This window comes from Pristiophorus japonicus, chromosome 1 (assembly GCF_044704955.1).
Source record: "Pristiophorus japonicus isolate sPriJap1 chromosome 1, sPriJap1.hap1, whole genome shotgun sequence".
Classification (NCBI taxonomy): Eukaryota; Metazoa; Chordata; class Chondrichthyes; family Pristiophoridae; genus Pristiophorus; species Pristiophorus japonicus.
This window is the reverse complement of record NC_091977.1, coordinates 533,998,201-534,019,257: the sequence shown is the minus strand read 5'-3', so window position 1 is coordinate 534,019,257 and position 21,057 is coordinate 533,998,201. Positions and strand designations below refer to the sequence as shown.

Genomic DNA, 21,057 nt, shown 5'->3' with positions numbered 1-21,057 from the left:
AATGAAGCAGAAAAAGGGGGCATATGACAGATGTCAGATTGAGAATACAAGTGAGAATCAGGCTGAATATCGAAATTCAGAGGGGGAAGTGAAAAAGAAAATGAGGAGCAAAGTGTACGAGAATAGAATAGCAGCTAACATGGCAGAATTCAAAAGTCTTCCAAAGGCATATAAATAATAAACTGTCGTAAGGAGGGGTAGGACCAATTAGGGACCAAAATGGAGACCTACACATGGAGGCAGAGGGCAGGGCTGAGGTACTAAACGAGTACTTTGCATCTACCTTTACCAAGGAAAAAGATGTTGCCAAAGTCATCGTGAAGGAGGAGGTAGTCGGGATACTAGATGGGATAAAATTGATGAGGAGGAGGTATTAGAAAGTCTGGCTGTACTTAAAGTAGATAAGTCATCAGAACCGGATGGGATACATCTTAGGATGCCAAAGGAAGTTAAGGTGGAAATCTCAGAGGTACTGGCCATAATCTTCCAATCCTCCTAGCAAATGTTATACCCTTGTTCAAAAAAGGGTGTAAAGATAAACCCAACAACTACAGGCCAGTCAGTTTAACCTCAGTTGTGGGGAAGTTTTTAGAAACGATAATCAGGGACAAAATTGTCACTTGGATAAGCATAGATTAATTAAGGAAAGCCAGTATGGATTTGTTAAAGACAAATTGTGTTCAACTAATTTGATCGAGTCCTTTGCTGAGGTAACAGAGAGGGTTAATGAGAGCAATGTGGTTGACGTGGTGTATATGGATTTCCAAAAGGCATTTGATAAAGTGCCACATAACAGGCTTGCCAGCAAAGTTGAAGCCCATGGAATAAAATGGACAGTGGCAGCATGGATACAGAATTGGCTCAGTGTCAGGAAATAGTAGTGGTGAACGGTTGTTTTTCAGACTGGAGGAAGGTATATAGTGGTGTTCCCCAGGGGTCTGTACTAGGCCCACTGCTTTTCTGGACACGACTGCTGCCAACGAACTGGAAGCGTTCTACGCATGGTTCGCCACTAAAAAAAAAAAAAAAAAATTGTTTAACTAAAGTGGGAAAGGGACGGGCTGGTGAGAAAAAGCTGGGAATGGAGCAAGCTCGTTAGCGTACTTTTTTTTTAAAAAGCAGAAACACTGCTTACGGTTGTTTGTGAGTGCGCAGTACACTTCGGCTCGGTTTCTGGTTCGTTGGCAAGTCACTTTCTTGATATACATTAATGACTATGTACACCGCACAATTTCAAATTTACAGATGACAAAACATGGAAGCATAGTGAACCTTTAAGACGAGAGTGATAGACTTCAAGAGGACATAGATAGATAGGCTGGTGGAATGGGCAGACAAGTGGTAGATGAAATTTAACACAGAAAAGTGTGAAGTGATACATTTTGGTAGTAAGAATAAGACAACGCAATATAAGACTGCACAAGTACAATTCTAAAGGGGGTGCATGAAAAGAGACCTGGGGGGTGTATGTGCACAAATTAGTGCAGGTTAAGAAAGCCATTAAAAAAAACACAGGATCCTGGGCTTCATAAATAGAGGCATAGAGTACAAAAGCAAGGAAGTTATGATGAACCTTTATAAAACACTGGTTCGGCCTCAACTGGAGCAGTGTGTCTAATTTTGTGCACCGCACTTTAGGAAGGATGTGAAGGCCTTAGAGAGGGTGCAGAAACGATTTACGAGAATGGTCTGTCCCTCATCCCTGGAACCAAAGAAGCTGGGATTGTTCTCCTTGGAGTAGAGATGGTTGAGAGGAGATTTGATAGAGTTGTTCAAAATCATGAGGGGTCTCAACAGAGTAGAGAGAGAGAGAGAAACTGTTCCCATCGGCAGAAGGGTTGAGAACCAGGACACACATTTAAAGTGATTGGCAAAAGTACAAAAGACAACGAGGTAAAGCTTTACACAGCGAGTGGTTAGGATCTGGAATGCACTGCCTGAAGGGGTGATGGAGGCAGAGTCAATCGTGGCTTTCAAAAAGGGAATTATATAATAACCTGAAGGAAAAAAAATTTGCAGAGCTGCAGGGAAAGGTCAGGGGAGTGGGACTAGCTGAAGTGCTCTTGCAGAGAGCCAGCACAGGCTCGACAGGCCGAATGGCCTACTTCCGTGCTGTAACCATTCTATGACTCTAATCCATGCAGTTATTGCCCCGATTTTACTAATACTCTTCTTGCCGACATCCGCACTCCCACCTTTCCCGCCTGGAATCCATTCATAATGCCGTTACCCACCGAAAGCTCTGCACTTCCATTAACCAATCCTTACTCAGTACTCTGCCCAAAATATTCCTTCAACAACCTCACCCCGTCTGACCTCAGTGCCTTCCTCAGCCTTCATCATATCATCATAGGCAGTCCCTCGGAATCGAGGAAGACTTGCTTCCACTCCTGAAGTGAGTTCTTCGGTGGCTGAACAGTCCAATACGAGAACCACAGACTGTCACAGGTGGGACAGATAGTCGTTGAGGGAAGGGGTGGGTAGGACTGGTTTGCCGCACGCTCTTTCCGCTTGGTTTCTGCGGTGACGAGACTCGAGGTGCTTAGCGCCCTTTCGGATGTACTCCCTCCACTTAGGGTGGTCTTGGGCCAGGGACTCCCAGGTGCCGGTGGGGATGTTGCACTTTATCAGGGAGGCTTTGAGGGTGTCCTTGTAGCGTTTCCACTGCCCACCTTTAGCTCGTTTGCCTTGAAGGAGTTCCGAGTAGAGCGCTTGCTTTGGGAGTCTGGTGTCTGGCATGCAGACAATGTGGCCTGCCCAACGGAGCTGATCGAGTGTGGTCAGTGCTTCAATGTTGAGGATGTTGGCCTGGGCGAGAACGCTGATGTTGGTGCACCTGTCCTCCCAGGGGATTTGTAGGATCTTGAGGAGACATCGTTGGTGATATTTCTCCAGCAACTCTAGGTGTCTACTGTACATGGTCCATGTCTCTGAGCCATACAGAAGGGCAGGTATTACTATAGCCCTGTAGACCATGAGCTTGGTGGCAGTTTTGAGGACTGGTCTTCAAACACTTTGCCGAAGGCTGTACTGGCGCACTGGAGGCGGTATTACAGATCTCGTCGTCGATGCCTGCTTTTGTTAATAGGAGGTTCCCGAGATATGGGAAGTGGTCCACGTTGTCCAGGGCCGCGCCGTGGATCTTGATGACTGGGGAGCAGTGCTGTGCGGTGAGGACAGGCTGGTGGAGGACCTTTGTCTTAGATGTTTAGCGCAAGGCCTATGCTTTCGTACGCCTCAGTAAATACGTCGACTATGTCCTGGAGTTCAGCCTCTGTATGTGCGCAGACGCAGCCGTCGTCCGCGTACTGTAACTCGACGACAGAGGTTGGGGTGGTCTTGGATCTGGCCTGGAGATGGTGCAGGTTGAACAGGTTCCCACTGGTTCTGTAGTTTAGTTCCACTCCAGCGGGGAGCTTGTTGACTGTGAGGTGGGGCATGGCAGCGAGAAAGATCGAGAAGAGGGTTGGGGCGATGACACAACCCTGTTTAACCCCGGTCCAGACGTGGATTGGGTCTGTGATGGATCTGTTGGTAAGGATCACGGCCTGCATGTCGTCGTGGAGCAGGCGGAGGATGGCGATGAACCTTTGGGGCATCCGAAACGGAGGAGAACGCTCCATAGACCCTCGCGGTTGACAGTGTCAAAGGCCTTTGTAAGGTCAAAGAAGGCCATGTGCAAGGGCAGGCGCTGGTTCCCTGCATTTTTCCTGTAGCTGTCGTGCTGCAAAAATCATGCCTGTTATGCCCCGTAGGGGACGAAATCCGCATTGTGACTCCGGGAGGAGCTCCTCGGCCACGGGGAGAAGACAGTTGAGGAGGCCTCTAGCGATGACTTTCCCAGTGGCTGATAGCAGAGACATGGATCATGTATAGTGGACACCAAGTTGCTGGAGAAATATCACCAACGATGTCTCCGCAAGATCCTACAAATCCCATGGGAGGACAGGCGCACCAACATCAGCGTCCCAATTAAGGTTAACATCCCCAGCATTGAAGTCCTCAGTCTTATATCCCTGATCACCTCCTTCCTTGTCGACACCGTCTCGACTCCTACCTTCCCATCCTGTCTGCTCCATCATCAGCAACAGCCCTCTTCACTCACCGTAGCACTGTTCCCCGGAACTTTCTTCCAAATCCCTCCAGCTTACCATCTCCCCATCTGCTTACAAATACAAGAATGCTCTCTTCTACTGTTCTTAACTCCATTCTAGCTATGTTTCCAACCCAAATGTTTCTGCTCTTGGACATCCTCCCAAGGTAAGGTGTGGTATATATGTGCAAGTTGCTTTATTTCAGTTAGGTCTGAAGGGGGATCCTTCAGTTTACGTGGCAAAGGTAGCAATCTCAGGACTGCTACCAGTGCCACGTGCTAGTCAGAGTAGAAAAAGCAGGATAGCTAAGATGAATACGTGGCTTGAAGAACGGTGCAAGAGGGAAGGATTCAAATTCCTGGGACATTGGAACCGGTTCTGGGGGAGGTGGGACCAGTACAAAACAGATGATCTGTACCTGGGCAGGACCGGAACAGATGTCCTAGGGGGAGTGTTTGCAAGTGCTGTTGGGGAGGGGTTAAACTAATATGGCAGGGGGATGGGAATCTATGGAGGGAAATAGAGGGAAGTAAAATGGGGGCAGATGCAAAAGATAGAAAGGAGAAAAGTAAAAGTGGAGGGCAGAGAAATCCAAGGCGAAAATCAAAAAAGGCCACATAATTCTAAAAAGGGACAAAGAGTGTTAAAAAGATTGTTAAAAAGACAAGCCTGAAGAGCCTGTGTCTGAATGCAAGGAGTATTCACAATAAGGTGGACGAATTAACTGTGCAGGCAGCTATAAACAAATATGATATAATTGGGATTACAGAGACATGGCTCCAGGGTGACCAAGGCTGGGAACTTAACATCCAGGGGTATTCAACATTCAGGAAGGATAGACAGAAAGGAAAAGGAGGTAGGATAGCATTGATGGTTAAAGAGAAGATTAACGCAATAAGTAAGGAAGGACATTAGCTTGGATGATGTGGAATCTGTATGGGTAGAGCTGCGTAATACTAAAGGGCAGAAAACGCGAGTGGAAGTTATGCACAGACCACCAAACAGTACTAGTGAGGTTGGGGATGGCATCAAACAAGAAATTAGGGATGCGTGCAATAAAGGTACAGCAGCTGTGCGAGGCCCCTTGGGGAAGAGTGACCATAATATGGTAGAATTCTTTATTAAGATGGACAGTGACAGTTAATTCAGAGACTAGGGTCCTAAACTTAAGGAAAGGTAACTTTGATGGTATGAGACGTGAATAGACTGGCAAATGATACTTAAAGGGTTGACAGTGGATAGGCAATGGCAAACATTTAAAGATCACATGGATGAACGCCAACAATTGTACATCCCTGTCTGGAGTAAAAATAAAACGGGGAAGGTGGCTCAACCGTGGCTAACAAGGGAAATTAGGGATAGTGTTAAATCCTAGGAAGAGGAAAAGCAGCAAACCTGAGGACTGGGAGAAATTTAGAATTCAGCAGAGGAGGACAAAGGGTTTAATTAGAAGGGGGAAAATAAGAGTACGAGAGGAAGCTTGCAGGAAGCATAAAAACTGACTGTAAAAGCTTCTATAGATATGTGAAGAGAAAAATGTTAGTGAAGACAAACGTAGGTCCTTTGCAGTCAGAATCAGGTGAATTTATAATGGGGAGCAAAGAAATGGCAGACCAATTGAACAAATACTTTGGTTCTGTCTTCACCAAGAAAGACACAAATAACCTTCCGGAAATACTAGGGGTCCGAGGGTCTAGCGAGAAGGAGGAACTGAAGGGAATTCTTATTAGTCAGGAAATGGTGTTATGGAAATTGATGGGATTGAAGGCCTATAAATCCCCAGGGCCTGATAGTCTGCATCCCAGAGTACTTAAGGAAGTGGCCCCAGAAATAATGGATGCATTGGTGATCATTTTCCAACATTCTATTGACTCCGGATCAGTTCCTATGGACTGGAGTGTAGCTAATGTAACACCACTTTTTAAAAAGAGAGAGAAAACAGGGAATTATAGACCGGTTAGCCCGACATCAGTAGTGAGGAAAATGTCGGAATCAATTATTAAAGATAAAATAGCAGCGCATTTGGAAAGCAGTGACAGGATCGGTCCAAGTCAGTATGGATTTATGAATGGGAAATCATTCTTGACAAATATCTTCTAGAATTTTGTTTGAGGATGTAACTAGTAAAGTGGACAAGGGAGAACCAGTGGATGTGGTGTATTTGGACTTTCAAAAGGCTTTTGACAAGATCCCACACAAGAGATTAGTGTGCAAAATTAAAGCACATGGTATTGGGGGTAATGTATTGACGTGGAGAGAGAACTGGTTGGCAGACAGGAAGCAGAGAGTCAAAATAAATGGGTCCTTTTCAGAATGTCAGGCAGTGACTAGTGGGGTGCCGCAGGGTTCAGTGCTGGGACTCCAGCTATTTACAATACACATTAATGATTTAGATGAAGGAATTGAATGTAATATCTCAGTTTGCAGATGCCACTAAGCAAGGAGGATGCTAAGAGGCTGCAGGGTGACTTGGACAGATTAGGTGAGTGGGCAAATGCATGGCAGATGTAGTATAATGTGGATAATTGTGAGGTTATCCACTTTGGTGGCAAAAACATGAAGGCAGATTATCTGAATGGTGACAGATTAGGAAAAGGGGAGGTGCAACGAGACCTGGGTGTCATGGTACATCAGTCATTAAAAATTGGTAAGCAGGTACAGCAGGCAGTGAAGGCAGCAAATGGCATGTCAGTCTTCATAGCTGGAGGATTTGAGTATAGGAGCAGGGAGGTCTTACTGCAGTTGTACAGGGCCTTGGTGAGGCCTCACCTGGAATAGTGTGTTCAGTTTTGGTCTCTTAATCTGAGGAAGGACGTTCTTGCTATTGAGGGAGTGCAGCAGACTGATTCCTGGGATGGTAGAACTGACATATGAGGAGAGACTGGATCGACTGGGCTTGTATTCACTCGAGTTTAGAAGAATGAGAGGGGATCTCATAGAAACATATAAAATTCTGACGGGATTGGACAGGTTAGATGCAGGAAGAATGTTCCCGATGCTGGAGAAGTCCAGAGCCAGGGGACACAGTCTAAGGATAAGGGGTAAGCCATTTAGGACTGAGATGAGGAGAAACTTCTTCACTTAGAGAATTGTGAACCTGTGGAATTCTCTACCGCAGAGAGTTATTGAGGCCAGTTCATTGGATATATTCAAGAGGGAGTTAGATATGGTCCTTACGGCTGAAGGGATCAAGGGGTATGGAGAGAAAGCAGGAATGGGGTACCGAAGTTGAATGATCAGCCATGATCTTATTGAATGGTGATGCAGGCTTGAAGGGACGAATGGCCTACTCCTGCACCTAGTTTCTATGTTTTAGCAAGTGTATGTAAGCAACAGTTTGGCATCGGTCTTGACAGCCTCGGCACGAAAATATTGATGCATTTCTCTTACTTTTTAAAATGGAGCTCGTCATAGACAAACTGCTGGATTAATTAAACCTGCACAGTATTCCACCTTCACAATGCCCAGATTGTTTGCACAAGTCACTGAATGTAAACATATTTGTGTCACAGAATGAAATTTGTTTTCATGCTCAATGCCAATATATTTTCCAGTTTCTTGGGCTGATCATGTTCATATTTAGTGTCTTAATGTCCTGCTCACCCATCCACCCGTGCTTGTTGGCACACATTGGCTCCTGGTTAAGCAAAGCCCCAATTTTAAAATTCTCATCCTCGTTTTCAAATCCCTCCATGGCCTCGCCCCTCCTTATCACGAATCTTCTCCAGCTCCCCCCAATCCCCGCCCGTGATCTCTGCGCTCCTCTAATTCTGCCCTCGAGCATCCGTGATTATAATTGCTCCACCATTGGTGGCCGTGCCTTCAGCTGCCTAGGCCCCAAGCTCTGGAATTTCCTCGCCAAACCTCTGCTTCGCTTTCCTCCTTTAGGACGCTCCTTAAAACCTACCTCTGACCAAGCTTTTGGTCACCTACCCTAATTTCTCATTAGGTAGTTCTGTGCCCTTGTTGACAGTAGGCTCCCGAGGTATGAAAAATGGTCCACGTTGTCCAAGGCCTCGTTGTGGATCTTAATAATCGGGGGGTGGGGGGGGGCAGTAGTTTGTGGCGGGGGCAGGTTGGTAGAGAACCTTTGTCTTACGGATGTTTAGTGTAAGGCCCACAGTCTCAAGCTTCGGTGAAGATATTGACGATGGTTTGGAGTTCAATTTCCGAGTGCGCGCAAACGCAAGCGTCGTCTGCATACTGCAATTCAACGACAGAGGATGGGACGACTTTGGATCTGGACTGGAGACGACAGAGGTTGAACAGTTTCCCGTTTATTCTGTAGCCTCCACAAGATCCTGCAAATCCATTGGCAGGATAGGCGCAACATCAGTGTTCTCCCTCAGGCCAACATCCCCAGCAGCGAAGCACTGCCCACACTCGATCAGCTCTGATGGACAGGCCACATCATCAGCGTGCCTGACACTAGACTCCCAAAACAAGCGCTCCAGTCCGAGCTCCGACACGGCAAGTGAGCCCCAGGTGGGCGGAGGAGACGTTTCAAGGACATTCTTAAAGCCTCCTTGGAAAATTGCAACATCCCCACCGACATCTGGAGTCCCTGGCCTAAGACCGCTTAAAGTGGAGGAGAAGCATCTGGGAAGGCGTCGAGCTCCTCAAGTCTCTTCGCCGGGAGCATGCGAAAGCCAAGCGCAAACGGAAGGAGCGCACGACAACCCAAGCACCCCACCCACCCGTCCCTCCAATGATCATCTGCCCCACATGCGACAGAGACTGCAGGTCCCACACTGGACTCTTCAGTCACCTGAGAACTCATTTGTGTGGAAGCAAGTCATCCTCGACTCCAAGGGACTGCCCAAGAGAAAGTCTGTGTTCAATTTTGTTTGATAATGCTCCTGCGCAGAGCTTTGTGACGGTTTACTACGTTAAAAGTGTTATATACAAGTTTTGTTGAAAAAGAATTGTCCCAGTATGTTGATTTTAAAACTGACAATCTAGGGACGGCTAGTATAGTGGCTGCAGTGCTCATTCTGGGCAAGGACATAAATTCAGCAAGTAACCCAATCACTACAGGTTAAACATGATCAGTTTTGAACTCTTCCAATCTGCCAGCAAGTTTATCCTACTCCTGTTTCTTATGTTATTATTTTTGGATACTAAGGGAATCAAGGGATATGGGGATCGGGCAGGAAGGTGGACTTGAGTTTGAAGATCAGCCATGATCGTATTGAATGGCAGAACCAGCGTGAGGGCCGTATGGCCTACTCCTGATGTTCTCATCCAGAGTAGCCAAATGAAAAGCTTGCATTTATATGGTGCCTTTAATGTAGTCAAATTACCTATGGTGATCGCAGTTTTGGTTCCCCCAGTGGCGCGGAGTGAGCCAATTGCGTTTCGTGGTGGAGTGGGTGCATTACAATTGGCCCCAGCACCAGGTTAGGCGGTGGAAAAGTAGCAAGGAGTGGTGCAACTTATGATTGGTACCCAGAGCGGATAGTTTGTCAGTGTACACGTCAGGGGAGGACAGGATTCAGTTTGACTATGGTGTCTCTCTCATGGTAAATAATGGTCAGTCGTGTCTCAGTGGGTAGCACACTCACCTCTGCATCAGAAGCTTGTGGGTTCAAGTCGCACTCGAGACTTAGTAATAAGGTGGATGAATTAACCATGCAGGTAGCTGTTAACAGATATGATGTAATTGGGATGACCAAGGCTGGGAACTCAACATCCAGGGGTATTCAACATTCAGGAAGGATAGACAGCGTTGCTGGTTAAAGAGATTAATGCAATAGTAAGGAAGGATATTAGCTTGGATGATGTGGAATCGGTATGGGTAGAGCTGCGGAACACCAAAGGGCAGAAAAAGCTAGTTGGAGTTGTGTACAGACCACCAGTCATAGTGAGCTTGAGGCTGGCATCAAACAGGAAATTACAGATGCGTGCAATAAAGATACAGCAGTTATCATGGGTGACTTTAATCTACATATAGATTGGGCTAAACAAACTGGTAGCAATATGGTGGAGGATGATTTCCTGGAGTGTATATGGGATGGTTTTATAGACCAATATGCCAAGGAACGAACTAGAGAGCTGGCCATCCTAGACTGGGTGTTGTGTAATGAGAGGGGATTAATTAGCAATCTTGTGCGAGGCCCCTTGGGGAAGAGTGACCATAATATGGTAGAATTCTTCATTAAGATGGAAAGTGACAGTTAATTCAGAGACTGGAGTCCTGAACATAAAGAAAGGTAACTTTGACGATATGAGACATGAATTGGCTAGGATAGATTGGCAAATGATAATTAAAGGGTTGACGGTGGATAGGCAATGGCAGACATTTAAAGATCACATGGATGAACTTCAACAATTGTACATCCTTGTCTGGAGTAAAAATAAAACGGGGAAGGTGGCTCAACCGTGCCGTACAAGATTAAGGATAGTGTTAAATCCAAGGAAGAGGCATATAAGGTAGCCAAAAAAAAGCAGCAAACCTGAGGACTGGGAGAAATTGAGAATTCAGCAGAGGAGGACAAAGGGTTTAATTAGGAGGGGGAAAATAGAATATGAGAGTAAGCTTGCAGGGAACATAAAAACTGACTGCAAAAGCTTCTACAGATACGTGGAGAGAAAAAGATTAGTGAAGACAAATGTGGGTCCCCTTAGTCAGAATCAGGCAAATTTATAATGGGGAACAAAGAAATGGCAGACCAACTGAACAAATACTTTGGTTCTGTCTTCACTAAGGAAGACACAAATAATCTTCTGGAAATACTGGGGGACCGAGAATCTAGTGAGAAGGAGGAACTGAAGGAAATCCTTATTAGTCAGGAAATTGTGTTAGGAAAATTGATGGAATTGAAGGCCGACAAATCCCCAGGGCCTGACAGTCTGCATCCCAGAGTACTTAAGGAAGTGGCCCTAGACATAATGGATGCATTGGTGGTCATTTTCCAACATTCTATAGACTCTGGATCAGTTCCTATCGTCTAGAGGGTAGCTAATGTAACACCACTTTAAAAAAAAAAAGAGAGAATACAGGGAATTATAGACCGGTTAGCCTGACATTGATGTTGGAAAATGTTGGAATCAATTATTAAAGATGTAATAGCAGTGCATTTGGAAAGCAGTGACAGGATTGGTCAGCATGGTACAGTAGAGTGGACAAGGGGGAGCTAGTGGATGTGGTGTATTTAGACTTTCAAAAGGCTTTTGTCAAGGTCGCACACGAGAGATTAGTGTGCAAAATTAAAGCACATGGTATTGAGGGGTAATGTGCTGACATGGATAGAGAACTGGTAGGAAGCAAAAAGAGTAGGAATAAATGGGTCCTTCGCAGAATGGCAGGCAGTGACTAGTGGGGTACCACAAGGTTCAGTGCTGGGACCCCAGCTATTTACAATATACATTAATGATTTAGACAAAGGAATTGAATGTAATATCTCCAAGTTTGAAGATGACACCAAGCTGGGTGGCAGTGTGAGCTGTGAGGAGGATGCTAAGAGGCTGCAGGGTGACTTGGACAGGTTAGGTGAGTGGGCAAATACATGGCAGATGCAGTACAATGTAGATAAATGGTGGTAAAAATAGGAAGGCAGATTAGGAAAAGGGGAGGTGCAACGAGACCTGGGTGCCATGGTACATCAGTCATTGAAAGTTGGCATGCAGGTACAGCAGGCGGTGAAGGCGGCAAATGGTATGTTGGCCTTCATAGCTAGGGGATTTGAGTTTAGGAGCAGGGATGTCTTACTGCAGATGTACAGGGCCTTAGTGAGGCCTCACCTGGAACATTGTGTTCAGTTTTGGTCTCCTAATCTGAGGAAGGACGTTCTTGCTATTGAGGGAGTGCAGCGAAGGTTCACCAGACTGATTCCCGGGATGGCAGGACTGACATATGAGGAGAGACTGGATCGACTGAGCCTATATTCATTGGAGTTTAGAAGGATGCGAGGGGATCTCATAAAAACATAAAATTCTGTCGGGACTGGACAGGTTAGATGCAGGAAGAATGTTCCCAATTGTGGGGAAGTCCAGAACCAAGGGACATAGTCTTAAGGATAAGGGGCAAGCCATTTAGGACTGAGATGAGGAGAAATTTCTTCACTCAGAGTTGTTAACCTGTGGAATTCCCTACCGCAGAGAGTTGTTGATGCCAGTTCATTGGATATATTCAAGAGAGGGTTAGATATGGCCCTTACGGCTAAAGGGATCAAGGGGTATGGAGAGAAAGCAGGAAAAGGGTACTGAGGTGAATGATCAGCCATGATCTTATTGAATGGCGTTGCAGGCTCGAAGGGATGAATGGCCTACTCCTGCACCTATTTTCTATGTTTCTATGTAACATAAGAAATAGGAGCAGGAGTAGCCATACGGCCACTCAAGCCTGCTCCGCCATTCAATACGATCATGGTTGATCCGATCATGGACTCGGGTCCACTTTCCTGCCCGCTCCCCATAACCCTTTATCCCCTTATCGGTTAAGAAACTGTCTATCTCTGTCTTAAATTTATTCAATGACCCAGCTTCTACAGCTCTGAGGCAGCAAATTCCAGAGATTTACAACTCTCAGAAGAAATTCCTCCTCATCTCGGTTTTAAATTCCCTTATTCTGAGATTATGCCCCCTAGTTCTAGTCTCCCCCATCAGTGGAAACATCCTCTCTGCAACCACCTTGTCAAGCCCCCTCATAATCTTATACGTTTCGATAAGATCACTTCTCATTCTTCTGAATTCCAATGAGTAAAGAGGCCCAACCTACTCAACCTTTCCTCATAAGTCAATCCCCCTCATCTCCAGAATCAACCTAGTGAACCTTCTCTGAACTGCCTCCAAAGCAAGTATATCCTTTCGTAAATATGGAAACCAAATCTGCACGCAATATTCCAGGTGTGGCCTCACCAATACCCTGTATAACTGTAGCAAGACTTCCCTGCTTTTATACTCCACCCCCTTTGCAGCTAACCCTAGGCTGACACTTCAGTGCAGTATTGAGGGAGCGCTGCACTGTCGGAGGTGCCGTCTTTCGGATGAGTCCTCAAACCGAGGCCCAGCCTACCCCCTCAGGTTGACGTGAAGGATCCCATGGCACTATTTCAAAGAGGAGCAGGGTAGGTCTCCCTGGCCAAAATTTATCCCTCAACCAGCAATCGCTGAAAAACAGGTTACCTTGTCATTATCACATTGTTGTTCGTGTCTGTGTGCAAATTGGCTGCCTCGTTTCCTACATTACAAGTGACAACACTTCAAATGCAAGTCTTTTTTTAAAAATAGCTCACATAAATCCAGTCTAATTCCAACTACCAGCTCTAGGTCCATAACCCTGCAGGTTACTGCACTTTAAGTGCCCATCCAAGCATCTCTTAAAAGTGGCGAGGGTTTCTGCATCCACCACTCTCCCAGGCAGCGAGTTCCAGAACCCCACAACCATTTACAAAGCCATAAAATGACAAATTTAGAAATCAGGTTGAATGATTGATCAGTCTGCTGCTGAGAGGAGGTGGAGAAGGTTGGTGGCCTTTGCCTTTGCGTCATTGTTCATTGTCCATAGGTTTATATGTAACCTTCAGGGCTGCTGACCGAGGGCCGTGCGGCTCTTTGACGGCCGACGCGGACACGATGGGCCGAAATGGCCTCCTTCTGCGCTGTAAATTTCTATGTTTCTATAAAGGGCATAAAGTGGAGGGAAACAAGCACCTATGGAATCAGCTCCAAGTCAGGAGAGGTGTGAAAAATTAGCGAGAGATCGGTTAGTCCCAGAGTCCATTGGATGTTTCCCTTCAAAAATAGAAGGAAAAAGAACTGAATCTTGAAGAGTTTAAAATAAAAGAACTTGCATTTCTATAGCGCCTTTCACAACCATGACGTTCCAAAGCTTTTTACAGCCAATGAAGTACTTTGAGAAGTGTAGTCACTGTTGTAATGAAGAAAACGCGGCAGTCAATTTGCGCACAGGAATCTCTTGCGTCCATCTGAGGGAGCAGACGGGGCCTCAGTTTAACGTCTCATCCGAAAGACGGCACCTCCGACAGTGCAGCACTCCCTCAGCACTGCAATGCACTGGGAGTGTCAGCCTGGATTTTTGTGCTCAGGTCTCTGGAGTGGGACTTGAAACAACAACTTTCCGACTCCGAGGCAAGGGTGCTACCCGCTTATGATGGGCTCGTACAATTTTACACTCACTGGACATACATTTTTAACTACCATTGCCAACTGATTGATAGTGAAATGTGACATTACAGGCCAAATCAAACCTGGTGGTCAAAAAAGCACCACATACCTCAATTTTGAATGTGGTTTTGTACTTTCGTAGTAAAATAAAAAGTTTATCTCATGAACTCCTTCTTCGTCTGGTCCACGCAGCCACATGGGTAGCTGCACTGAAGCCCCGGGTAATAACACAGAGTCAGGGAGCGGTACACCAATCACCCAAAGAGGATTCCCAGAGCCCATGCCAAAGTCTGCGGGGGAAACCGAAGATGTCACCGCTGAAGACGTGCACACGCTGTCGTTCACCACAGTCTTGTAGGCGCTGCAGTTTTCAGAAGCCGTCGGACTCAACGGCGTCAACACAGCCGTTTTACTCCCAAAGGAAAAAAAGTCTGGGTCCTTGCACACCACTCTCAATCCAGTCAGCGGACACTTGCTCACGTTCACAAACTCCACGTATGTCTTTCGGATTTCCCCACAAAGTAATCCAGTGGGAAAGTTAATGAAAAAGACCTGTACAGAGGGGGAAAAAAATTCTATAAATATATAATATTTACTCAAAATTTAATCCGAGATGTGCATGTATTACAGCATTTATCTGCCCATGTCTAGAAAATAAAGAACCATCAATGCCTATGAAAACTGCAACCTTTTCATTTAGATCAACTGCGTACAGTTCTGTTCACATCACATCACAGGAAAGATATGATTGCAATAGAGAGGGTGCAGAGGAGATTTACCAGGATGTTACCAGGACTGGAGAGCTTTGGTTATGAGGAAAGATTGGATAGGCTGGGGTTGTTTTCTTTGGAACAGAGGAGGCAGAGGGGAGACCTAATTGAGGTGTATAAAATGATGAGGGTCCCAGAAAGAGTGGATAGGAAGGATCTGTTTCCCTTAGCAGAGAGGCCAATAGCCAAGGAGCATAGATTTAAAGTAATTGGTAGAAGGTTTAGAGGGGATTTGAGGGGAAATTTCTTCACCCAGAGGGTAGTGGGGGTGTGGAACTCACTGCCTGAAAGGGTGGTAGAGGCAGAAACCCTCATCGCATTTCAAAAGTACTTGGATGTGCACTTGAAGTGCCGTAACCTACAGGGCTACGGACCGTGAGCTGGAAAGTGGGATTAAGCTGGATAGCTCTTTTTTGGCTTATACGACGGGCCAAATGGTCTCCTTCTGAGCTATAAATTTCCATGATTCTATCAAGGGAATCAGAAGATACTGACAATAACCTACAGGAAAGTAGTATGTGCATTGGAACTCCCAAGATCGAACTTGACTAGCTCTTGCACGTTTTACAACGTATTGAATTTTTCTCATTTTCGAAATTGCACTTGTCAAATTTTATGTTTTTGTCATAATTTGTGTCATTGCAGGTTGGAATGAAAGTGGCAATTCTGTGCCAAACGACAGTTTTTATTACTTTCCGTAACATCTCGCTGGGTCATGCATAAGAAATAAATGTCCGTGCTCACTGGGATAGTTCTGAATTATTACGACAGCAATAAAGTACAGTACATCGAAGGCGAGTTTCAGACAGTATAAAATTGCCGTTTTCTATATAGGAGCTTATCAAATTGTTGCCGAGGCAGAGATTTTATGGGCACAGCACAAATTAGCTCGGCTTTAACCTTTAAGATCCCACTTTTCGATTACTCCCAATGCGGACAGTAAAACTGATGTTCAAATTTGTTGATCTTTAATTTACTAGCTGGACAACATGTCGACGTAAAAATAAAATAATTGCAATTATGTAGTACAGGTTGAACCTCTCAAACGTCATCCTCGGGACCTGGCCTGTGCTGGATAAGGGATTTTTCCAGATGAGGGGAGGTCACGTTAAATTGGGTGGTACAGGTACTGAGCAAAGGGGGATATTGGGACTGGCTGGTTTGGGGCTGGGAATGCGGCAGAGATATTTTATTGGGGGGGGGGGGGGGGGGGGGGGTGGACTGCATAGAAACGTAGAAAATAGGTGAAGACCATTCAGCACTTTGAGCCTGCACCACCATTCAATATGATCATGGCTGATCATGCAATTTTAGTACCCCATTCCTGCTTTCTCTTCATACACCTTAATCCCTTTAGCCGCAAGGGCCACATCTAACTCCCTTTTGAATATATCTAACGAACTGGCCTCAACAACTTTCTGTGGGAGAGAATTCCACAGGTTCACAATTCTCTGGGTGAAGAAGTTTCTCATCTCAGTGCTAAATGGCTTACACCCCTTACACCCTTAAGACTGTGACCCCTGGTTCTGGACTTCCCCAACTTCGGGAACATTCGTCCTGCATCTAACCTGTACAATCTTTTTTTTGACCTTTTGATCCTGCAGACAGCCCAATGGTTGCAACAGCAAGGCACCTAAACTTGAACCATTAAACTACCTTTTACGATAAATACTTCACCCACAATTTAAAATAAAACAGAAACCAGCTGGCCTCAAAACTATTGCAGCACTCCCAGAGCTATAACTGTACAACGCTTTAGGATGTTCGGATGGCAATATAAATGCAAGTCTTTCTTTCTTTTTTTATAATCATGAATAAGTTCAGACTTAACTACTCTACTCAAAATGTCTGACAGACTTCACCCATTGCAGCATTTCGCAATGCATAGAGCCCAAACTAATTTAAAAATGTATTTAATTATTTGTTCATGGGATGTGGATGTCGCTGGCAAGGCCATAATTTAGTGCCCATTCCTAATCGCCCTTAAGGTGGTGGTGAGCCACCATTTCAGAGGGGCAGTCAAGAGTCAACCACGTTTCTGTGGCGTCTGGAGTCACATATAGGCCAGACCGGGTAAGGCAGATTTTCTTCCCTAAAAAGGACATTAGTGAACCAGTTGGGTTTTTAACGACAATCTGGTCCCCATTGCAGATTTATTTAATTAACTGAATTTAAATTCCCCAGTTGCCGTGGTGGGATTTGAACTCACGTCTCTGGATCATTCGTCCAGGCCTCTGGATTACTAGTCCAGTAACAGAAGCACTATGCTACCGTACCCGAAAGGAGAACTACTGTCATTTTACTGGGCTTGTAGGAATTAACTTCAGTGTTTAGATTCTGGATTTTTTCATGATTCATCACTCACTATGCCACCGTGTGGCAGCTCACGGAAACCTCTGTTCACAAAGCAGACAATTCTTTTCCAGATACCGCAGTCTGGTTTGTCAATTAAGGCTTGGCTTTGGATAAGTGGGCCCCAGAATATGGCTCTACGACCAGACTACCGGTGAACAATGTTCCCTGTAATATTTTAGGGGCCACGCGACCCATTCATGAGTCCATACGTGTGTGTTTTTTTTTCCAGTTAACCGACTGCACAGGACCCTCTGGTGTGCTGTGCAGCCAAATGGCTTAAAGGGAACATTGCTACGATCTATTTGGGCACATTTCCAAAATCCTCGTAGCTGAAGGAAAAACAGTATTCAATCAGTAACTATTACAATTGTATGTGTCCACGTATCAAAACCATACTTTAAAAAAAATATTTGAATATTTTAATGCAATTCTGTTCAATAGATTTTATTCTAGTTGCGTAATATAAATCAAAGCACTTGAAAACATGGGAGGATAATGTTCCACTTCTGGTGATACCATTATCAGCGACGTGACTTCAAATTAGTCACATTATGATGGATCGTTACCTCTAACAAGGGCATTGTCTCGGTAATGATGGGATCGAGCCGTCGATCAGATCCATATTTGACAGACGTTTTCTCCTCTTTAGTGTTATTGAGCCGAGGCCCCTGGATTTCCAAGTCTTGCCGTCCTCTTACCGATAACCCATGAGGTACTTTACCTGAAATAAAGTTAATTCAAGAGGAAAATGATTATGAATGTTTAGGGAAAACAATGGCACTGATCATCTACAATTTAGTGGTTGACTCATTTCAACATCCTTAAATCCAGAGGCTTGGGCTAATGATCCGGAGACACGTGTTCAAATCCCACCAGGCAGCTGGAGTACTTAAATTTAAATTAAATAAATCTGGAATAAAAAGCTAACATGAAACTACCGGATTGTCGTTAAAACCCCATCGGGTTCACCAATGGTCTTCAGGGAAGGAAATCTTTCACCCAGTCTGACCTATCATCATCATAGGCGGTCCCTCATATCGAGGATGACTTGCTTCCACGCCAAAAAGACATCAGCTCGCGGGTGTTGCAATGAAGGACCGAATATGCCAGGTCCCGAACTACATGCTGAAGGGCAGAAGATGCCGGTGTGTGGATTTAAAAAAATATGTGGTGGCCGTTGCACACCAGTCTGGCCTATATGTGACTCCTGACCCACAGCAATGTGGTTGACTCTTAACTGCCTTCTGAAATGGCCAAGGCAGCGGCTCACCACCTTGTCAAGGGGAATTAGGGATGGACAATAAATGCTGGCCTTGCCAGCGACACTCACATCCACATGAATGAATTTAAAAAAAAATATATATATATATTTTTTTTACATGTAAATGATCATTGAATCATACAGGCCATTCAGCCCATCGTGCCTGTGCCTGCTCTTTGAAAAAGCGATCCAATTAGTCCCACAGTCCTGATCTTTCCCCATAGCCCTGCAAATTTTTCCTTTTCAACTATGTTCAAGAGCAGGGGACTGGGACTAACTGGATAGCTCTTTCAAAGAGCGAGCACAGGCACAATGGGCTGAATGGCCTCCTTCTGTGCTGTATGGTTCTACGATACCATTTGCATTATGACTCCAGTCCTTTGTGAAGCGACGTTATGAAAGGTTATCCTGGGAACTTTATAAACTTTACGAGACAACTAATGCTGCCTTCCACGAGCAAACTTTGAGTCACCAGGGAGTTAGATGTGGCCCTTGCGGCTAAAGGGATCAAGGAGTATGGAGAGAAAGCAGGAATGAGGTATTGAGGCTGAATGATCAGCCATGATCATATTGAATGGTGGTGCAGGCTCGAAGGGCCGAATGGCCTACTCCTGCACCTATTTATGATGTTTCTATGAATGGAGTCCTGCGTTTGTGACTAGAAATCATTCCTGTCAAGTAAAATGCAAGTTACAGCTCTCATTATAACTTATCAATCCACACTCAACCACTCTGTAGTGCAACATACCTAAAGCTGCAGAGTTGTGTTGCTAAATAACAATCCAGCGTGGAAATTGTCGGAAGGGAGTCGATTGCTGCTACTCCCATTTTTTCGGACGGCAGCTGTTGCTGAGGATTCTGTTATTCCCATTTACACCCATCTTGTGCTTCTTTACTTGTCGTGTTGCCATCCCCTTTTGACTCGCACCATCACCCCTTTTGACAATTAATCTCTCCTTCCTTCCATCCTATCGCAGACCTTCCCTTTTATCTGTCCTCCCCTCTTTCCCTGCTCCTGCACTTGCTTAAAACCGGTTACATCTCCAACATCTTCCAGCTCTGACGGAAGGTCGCCGACCTGAAATGTTAACTCTCTTTCTCTCTCCACAGATGGTGCCAGACCTGCTGAGTGTTTCTAGCATTGTGGTTTTAGTACGGTTACAGGGAATGGGCGGTTTGATCAAAATCAGCTTTGTTGAACTGAATGTCAGTCCCACGACAGAGTAGCATGAATCCCTCCCCGCTGTTCAACCTTTAGACAATCAATGGTCTTGGTTTAACACATATATGTATATATTCATTCATATATGTAGTAAAACAAAGTTAATTTGGCAAATAAATTAAGGCTGAATTAGAGATGGACACAATACTTCACTGTACTAATGACGTTTCGATGCTCTACCATCATGTATTTTGTCGATTCAGCAGGTATTTTAAAAGTAATCTGAAAATTAACAATTTATTTTCCAAAAAGTTGGATAAATGATCTGAACATTATTCACTTTTAGTCTGGCAGAGAAAAACATGATCGATCAGATTAACTCATTCAATAATGAACAGATAATTCTGCGAACAGCTACAATGCTAGATTCATGCAATGATGGTGCTGGGAGTTATTTTCAGCCATGCTATCTGCAGTACATCCATTATCACAACTGATGCAAAGTCTGATTTACGTATGTTATCGAGGCTATGGGGATAAGGAGCAGGGAGAGTGGGACTAATTGGATCGCTCTTTCAAAGAGCTGACACAGGCACAATGGGCTGAGTGGCCTCCTCTGTGGGTTCTGAAATAAGATGGTTCAAAAATAAAACTAAATACTCGATGCTACATTATTTAAAAGTCAGTATTTATGGATGCATTGCAGGTCAGAAAGGCTTTAAAATCACTTGCTCAGCAATTTGGATCCTTCATTGATAATTTGCTTAATTTGTACAATCATCTTGAATCTGATGAATAAATTAGTGTACATTCCAGTGCACCAGTGGTGGAGGGAGGGAGTGAATGTTGAGTGTGACGAGCGGACAAGACTGTACCATGAATATAAACCACCTTCTGCCCAGCATATCCACCCTGCCACCCCCCACTACTAACCTTCTGCCCAACATATCCACCATGTCACCCACCCCCACCCCTATCCACCCCCACTAATCTTCTGCCCAGTACATTCACTCTGCCACCAGCTTCCCCTACCCCCACAACTAACCTTCTGTCCAGCTAAGCCCATGGAAGTACTCCAGTTGATCTGTAGAGCTGGGTTGATGGTGGAGACTGTGAGGAGTCTGCGGTTTGCTTCCAGATTTTCCCAAGTACAGGTTGCTGACGTTGAGGCAACTGGCTGCGAGAACAGGTTAAATAATGGAAAAACAAAAAAAAACACACAAATCAACGAACTTTACAAATACAAAAGAGAAAATTGTGGAAATACTCAGCAGGTCAGGCAGCATC

At 45.0% G+C, this 21,057-nt stretch overlaps 1 protein-coding gene across 4 annotated transcripts in view; it reads right to left on the bottom strand.

The window, feature by feature from the left end:
* Positions 1-21,057, bottom strand: part of trappc8 (trafficking protein particle complex subunit 8) — a 205,208-nt gene that overhangs the window by 34,993 nt on the left and 149,158 nt on the right. For all 4 annotated transcript variants that reach the window (XM_070896697.1, XM_070896703.1, XM_070896710.1 and 1 more), the window contains 3 exons: positions 20,816-20,947; positions 17,914-18,068; positions 14,332-14,774 (listed from right to left, as the gene is read on the bottom strand). In XM_070896697.1, coding sequence (XP_070752798.1) covers positions 14,332-14,774; positions 17,914-18,068; positions 20,816-20,947 — 730 coding nt within the window. The remainder of the gene's footprint in view (positions 1-14,331; positions 14,775-17,913; positions 18,069-20,815; positions 20,948-21,057) is intronic.